Source organism: Balaenoptera physalus, assembly GCF_965194825.1.
Source record: "Balaenoptera physalus genome assembly, chromosome: 19".
In the NCBI taxonomy this organism is placed as follows: domain Eukaryota; kingdom Metazoa; phylum Chordata; class Mammalia; order Artiodactyla; family Balaenopteridae; genus Balaenoptera; species Balaenoptera physalus.
This window is the reverse complement of record NC_138900.1, coordinates 60,705,996-60,712,995: the sequence shown is the minus strand read 5'-3', so window position 1 is coordinate 60,712,995 and position 7,000 is coordinate 60,705,996. Positions and strand designations below refer to the sequence as shown.

Below are 7,000 nucleotides of genomic sequence, written 5' to 3'. Positions count from 1 at the left end.
GGACACTATTCAACCCAGTACAGATGGACTCTGTGCTCTTAAGTCTAGCCCCTCCACTTTGGCCTTTTGCATCCCTTCTCCATTGGCCTTTTCAAGGACCCTGTTCCTGCAATTCTTCTCTTTACTGCATAACCATTTCCTCCTCATTACTGTGTCATTCCTATCATTCTACAGACATGTTGTCATATCGTCTGTATTAAAAACCCTTCCTGCATCTGATGCCCCCCTCCATCTACTGACCCACTTCTCTGCTGTTTATAGCAAAAGGCCTTGAATGAGTCACCTGTGCTCACCATCTGTACTTCCTCTCTGCCTAAGTGTCTTGAACTCACTTCAGTCTAACTTTCAACTTTCCTGCTCCACCAAAACGGGTCCTGTCAGGGCCACCAAAGATCTCCACGTTGCCAGATGCTACGATCCGTCCTCTTCTCACCCAGCCTCCCACAGACACTTAATGATCTGTCCTCTGTCTCTCACTTGGCTTTGGGACACAGCACTCTCTTGATTCCCTCCTATTTCAATCACCGCTTCTCAGACTCCTTTGCTGGCTCTTCACCCTCTTCTTGACCTCTAAACGCTAAACTGCTCTAGGGCTCCATCCTAGGCCCCCTTTCCTTCCAGGTCTGTGCCCAGCCCTTACCACACTTACCAGTCAGTGTGCTGACCACTGCCATGCCACCATATCTAGCCTCAGTTTCTGATTCACATTATTGAATCCCCACTCATGGCCACTTGGATGTCTAAACATACCTCACAATTAGCATGTTCTAAAACTGAACTATTGATTTCCCCACACCCAGGCCTAATACAAATACAAATACCTACCAAGTACATTTCTCCCCAGTTTTCCACATCTCAGTAAATGGCACCTCCATTCTCCCAGACACTCAGACCAAAAATTTAGGATTCTTCTACATTCCTCATAGCCCACTTATCCCCCTCTACTCCTCCCATCCAACCACTTCTCTTTGTCTTGACACTTTCCCTCTTAGTCCACACCACGAGTTCCGGCATGGTGTCCAGCAGCCCTCTTGTTCCTCTACATTCCAGTCTCTACCCAGGAGTCAAGTGATCCAACCATATCATCCCCTTGTTCACAGCTTCCCCAGTGACCTCTCACATCACTGAGAGTGGAATCTCAATTCTTTACATGGCCCTCAAGGTCCTATCTATCTATCTATCTATCTATCTATCTATCTATCTATCTATCTATCTATCATCTATCTGGTCCTTGGTTAGCTCTCGGGCTGACCTCTACCTGTGCTCTTGCTCATTCAGCTTCAGCCACCTTGCTTAACGGCTGGACCTTGAACATACCAAGCTTCTTCAGCCCCAGGGCTTTGCCTTTGCTGTTTTCTCTCTCTGACATTCTCTGTCCTCTGATTTGATTTGTGTTCTCTTGCACTTTCTTTTGGGTTTCAGCTCAAATGTCATCACCTTAGTGAGGTCTTAGCTAACCACCTTATCTAAACCAGTATGCTCTTCCAAGCATACACCCGTCTCAGTTCCTTTCTGTCTCTTTACCTGGCTTCATTTTTCTTTGTGGTTCTTATGAGTCCGTGAAATAATATTACATACGTATGTTGTTTTCTTGTTTTCTTCACTGTCTCCTCCACTGTACTGTAAGCTCCTTGAGGGCAGGGAGCTTAGTTTTGTTCAGTGAGAATAATAACTAACATGCTGTAGACACTGAATAAGTATGACTTGACTTCAATTACTATTGTTATTATCATTATTATTACCCTTGAAGTAAAATGTTTTAAAATTAATGCTAAAAATAAAGTTTAGTTAGTAACAAGGGTTTCTATGTGGCTTGAAAACAATACTCAGTTTGAAGGTTTTATTTGATTTAATGCCTTTCTACAGGAATCTTGAACATTCAAAGATATTAGGGACACATACAAGTTTGAAACTGGTAGTAGTAGTTGTAATATTAATCATAACAGATACCATTATTCAGCTGTTATTAGTGGCAGGTGCCTTGCATGGATTATCTTATCTAATTCTCCAAAAACTCTATGGGTTATCTATCACCTCAATTTACAGATGTAGTGTGGTGGTTTTAAAATATGTCCACAAATTCTTTGATGGTCCTCCCTCTAGAAGGTGGAAGCTGATTCATCTCTCCTTGAGTGTGGGCTCAGCTAAGCTGCTTCTGAATCCCTAACCTACAGAAACTGTGAGATGAGAAATACCTTTTGTTTTAAGCCACTAAGTTTTGGGGATAATTTATCGTGTAGCAATAAATAACAAATACTTTTGGAAATGGAAGGCCAGAGAGGTCAAGTAAAGAGCGTCATAGCATACATATAGCAGTGATGGGGCAGGAATTGGAACCCAGGCGATCTGAATCTAGAGCAGAAATGTTCAACCACCTCACTATACAGGAGGTCAAGATCAGGTCTCAAGTGATATCAGAAGGAGAAGATTGCCGCTTTCTAATGTGGCAGTGGCTCTGTCAGGGCAGTGGATACAATCTATCCTTGGATATTAAACTGGCTGTTCTTGGTCTATTGCAAGGCCATGTTCTAGGCAGCCACTGCCCTTGCTTCTAAGTTCCCTTTCTGCCCCAGGCTTGTTCTAGCATATAGTGAATATCCATCTTCCCAGCATCCATTCCCCCGTTCCTTTGGGCTTCTGCTCGTCCTCAATTCCAAGCAGGTAATGCTGGTAAAACTGCCTGTCGTTCCACTCTTCCTACCCCATAGGTGGGCATGTGACTTAAGCTGAGCACTGTCAGTGATTGGCTACAGTAATTGGGCCAACACAAGAACATACGATGTACATCGGCCAAGCAGAGCCTTTCCCTGGGATTTCGAAATACTCTATGAGGTCTCTAAGCTGGGATGATGTGAGCTGCCAGGTGCCATATTCTCAGATGCCTGGAGGAAGTCCATCTTCAACAGGAAAGGGTACAGCATGGGGGGGGGAAGAGGCAGAGTGAGAGACTCCATTTTATATCCTTTGAGATCTTGAATCCAGCCAACGCTGAGAGCAATTCCATCTTTTTCTAATCTATGTGAGTCAATAAATTCTCTCTTAGTTTTAAATTAGTTTGAGTTTCTATCAGCTGTCCTTGATTATGACTAGTATGAAGAGTCTATCCCACTTTGTGGAAGATAGTAGTTGTCTTCCATTCTCCATGAGCAACAAGGGTTGTATGTCATCCGAAGAACCTGGAGCAGCTCTGTCCATTGGTTGGGCTGACCTTCCCACAGAGGGTGAAGAACCTTCTCTTCATCCTTTAGGAAGCTTCTCCAGAAGCCAGCAATGGTCTGGGGGCAAGCTCAAAATAAAATGGTGTTATGATGGATGGGGCGTTCAGTCACTCAGTTTAAAACCTTAGTCATCTCTGTATCCTTTCTTTCCTTAGTTGCTCACCCCCTCCCTCAATTCCAAACACACACACACACATCCTGTTAGTCATCAAGTCCTGTTGATGTGGATCAAATACTTCATGGAAGTAGGTGGAGTAACCATAAGGAAAGTCTGTGGCCAGCGGGTTCTTCCTTCTGAACATCTTGTAAATCCAGTTTTTCTTCTTCATTTCTACCTCTACCACCGTGGTCCACTGCAACTGGTCTCCCTACCTCTAACCTCAACCCCTGCAGTCCATTTTTCATATTTCTTCTAGAATTTGTCTTCTAACACAACTTTTGATTGCCACATGCTTTTGATGGATTCAAAAGTCTTCAAGCAGTTTTCCACTGCGGACTAGCTAAATTGCAAACTTCTTAGCTTGGTATTCAAGACTCTCCATGAACAGAGCCACATTCATTATCCAATGTGCTGTGACTTCCACGAATCAATCTTCTAGTCTTCTAATGCCCATCCCATTGCAGCACTGCCTACCATCTACACTTACTTCTTTCTCCAAAGTCTCTCCTTTTCTATGAGTCTTCGAGGTCCATTACAACACTATCTCCTCCATAAAGTACTCCCCGAGCATGCCAATCCGCAGTTAATATCTCCTTCTCTGAACTCCGTAAACAATTGTTGTCTAGACGAAGGTTTTTTCAAACTGTGCTCACATCCCCAGGGAGTTCTTGGCCAGCACAAGTGAAGTTTTTGGTGTTTTTGTAAAACTACTGATTATATATTCAAATTTGGCTGAGTGTATTATTTCCAAACCCAGTTTCTTTCTTGTCTTCTACTTCCAAATTACATCCTCATGCTATGGTGGTGCATTTATTCCCAAGTACAAATTAAGGATCATTATAATTTGTTTTGTGACCTACAGATAGAGAACTGCTTATTATTAATATTATTATTTAAAACAATGACCATGGGGAAAATATCAGTACGAAAAGGGAAGAGAACTGCTATGACAATCTCCACAGTTTCTAAACCAAATACACTTTATTTATTTCCACACCCTCACCCTTCCCCCTCCATCATAGTAATATGCGATTTTAACTACAAATTGGTATAAAATCTGTTGTATTGGTATAATCTACAAACATTCATTGTGTACCCACTCTGCCAGGAATAGGAATAGTGATCACATTGCCATGCTTGTGATACAAAGATAAACAAACCGCTGCAGGAACAGTTTTTCAGATGGATTCAGTGTGGAAGGACATTCTAGGCAGAGGGAACAGCATATGCAAACTCATGTGTCCTGGAATGAGCCAGACATGAAAACCCTGTGGTCCAGATTCTGTGGAATTTTTTTAAATTGAAAAATTTGGTGACTTTTAAAAATTTGATAATGTCTGGATTAAACCCTTCCTCTTGTTATAATTCCCCTTTGCCATCTCCCTCTCTATAAGGGCAGTTCAGCGTTCAAGTTCAGACACAAATAACTTTATGGAATTCTGCTGGGTTAGGCCACTTCATGTATACAGAGATCCTCTCTTCAATTCTCACATCACCTTAGATGTGTATTACCATCTCCAATTTAGAGATAAGGAAAGCAAGGCTCAGATGGGTAAAGTAACTTGTCCAAAGTCTCACAAATAGGAAAAGACGGAGGGAGGATGTGAGTTAAGTCCACATCACAGCAGGAGAAAGAGACCAACTGGGCATTTTTTGGGCTAGGATGAGGAAGACCTTTCATCCAATTTCAGAACAGCCTGCCTTCCCAGGTCCTCAGTCAACTTTATCTTTAAACAGAAAGGTGACCACTTGTCCACAATGAAGTAGGAAGAGATAACTTAAGAACTCGTTTGGATTTCAGAGTCCCTCCAGCTCTGGAGCCTATCACGTAGTAGGAGCTCCTTTTGGCTGAGCGATTGAATCCGCCTCACATGCGCATGGTTCATCTCTCCACTTGGATTCAAACTCCCTTGTGGGCAGGGTCCCTGTCGTGCCTACCAGGGACACGGTGCAGTTGGGTAGACATTGGAAGATGTTTGTTGAATAATGGATGAGTGAATGAATGGGGGCTGGGGGTGGTTGAGGGAAGGCCACGCCCGGCTCTAAAGACTTTCCAGGGTTGACCGGGGTGCAGTCCTGGCTCTCTCGGGCGCCTCTGGATGGGCCATTGCGTCCCTCCTCCTGTGGCCTCCACATCTCACTAACCAGACTGGAGGGAGGGGCTATGCAGCTGGGGAGGGGCCGCGTCTCCTCGGGCGGCGCCCACTCCCTCGCGGGGGTTGGGGGCGAGAGGGGAGGACCCCGGGCCGGCCGAGCCTGCCGGCGGCCCCTTCCCCGCCGCGCCCCGAAGCCCTCTACCTGCCTCCGGCCGCCCCTTCGCAGCCGGGGCCGGGTGCGCCCGGCGGGCACCTGGCCCGCCACCCCCGGGGGGCCCCGCCGGCCGCCTCCGGGGCTGGCCCGGGGGTGCGGGGCGGGCCCGGGCGCTCCCCGGCTCCGGGACTGGTCCCCCGGGGCGCGGCCGGGCAGCCGCCCCCGCCCCCCCCGCCCGGGGGGCCGGGCCGGGCTCCCGGGGGGCGGGGACTCGCCCAGTGGCAGCAGCGTCCGGGCCGGCGGCGGGCGCGGGGCGGCTTCCTGCAGGCGGCGCCGGGGCGAGCCGTTGCCCGCCGCAGCCACCGCCGCCGGGTCGCGGGGTCGTGGGGGCCGCGGCGCTCGGGCCGCGTCTGTGCCTCCCGGGCGCGCTGCGCGGCCGTCGCTGCTGCCCGCGCTCGTGCCGCCGCCGCCGCCGCCGCTGCCGGTTACGCCAGCCCCGCCGCCGCCCGCTCTGATTCTGCGCATAGGCAGCCCCCAAGCCTGTCATTCTGCAAAAACACAGTTTACTCAACACACCACACACACACTCACACACACACGCGCGCACACACACACGCGCACACTGCCCCCCTCGCGCACACGCACGGAGGGCGCGAGCGAGCAGACGCGCACACCCGGCGAGCCAAGTTCCGCAGCCTGGCATGGCTTCTGGGGACCTTTACGAGGTACGGGGACGTGGGTGCGCGGGCCGGCCCCAGCCCGCGGGCGGCGGGCGGCGGGCGGACGGCGGGCGGCAGGGACCGGGCCGGGGCCGGGGCCAGGCGCGAGCCGGAGTTGCCGAGGCGGCGGCGGCGGCGGCCGGAGGGCGGCGGGGGCCGGGCGCGCCTCCCGCCCGCCGCCCGCCCGCCCTCCCGCGGCGCCCGCGCCCGCTCCCTCTTTCTCTTTCTCTCGCACACACACTCTCTTACTCCATCTACTTTGCGGCCTTGGAGGGGAAGGAGGAAGCCGGGCGGAGCCGGGGCGGGGGAGGTAGCGGTCCCGGGGAGGTGTTTCTCGCCCGACGAGCCGCCTCGAGTGCAGAAAGTACAGGTAAAAGTCGGCGCCGGACGTGCCGGGAATGCGGGGGGCCGCGCGGCGGCCGCCGGGGGTGCGGGGCCGGGGGTGCGCGGCCCGGGCTGGGCCGGGGGCGCGGGAGGGAATGGGGGCGGGCCGACGGAGCGGAGCCCGGCCGGGCCGAGGCGGGGTCCTGGGGGGGCGGCCATGGAGGGGGAGGCCGGGTGGGGAGTTCGGAAGGCACCCGCCAAACCGCTCCCCGGGGCCACCAGGCCACCTCCCCCCTCCTCCCACCTGCTGCCCCCGCCACGGGCTCGGG

At 51.1% G+C, this 7,000-nt stretch overlaps 1 protein-coding gene and 1 long non-coding RNA gene across 2 annotated transcripts in view; one reads left to right on the top strand and one right to left on the bottom strand.

Annotated features, from left to right (window-relative positions):
• Positions 1 to 7,000, bottom strand: part of LOC309649344 — a 979,232-nt gene that overhangs the window by 179,840 nt on the left and 792,392 nt on the right. The window lies entirely within an intron of this gene.
• Positions 5,920 to 7,000, top strand: part of CDYL2 (chromodomain Y like 2) — a 175,496-nt gene continuing 174,415 nt past the window's right edge. Inside the window, exon 1 of the mRNA XM_082439077.1 lies at positions 5,920 to 6,353. Within this exon, the coding sequence (XP_082295203.1) occupies positions 6,330 to 6,353 (24 nt within the window). The 5' untranslated portion in view covers positions 5,920 to 6,329. The remainder of the gene's footprint in view (positions 6,354 to 7,000) is intronic.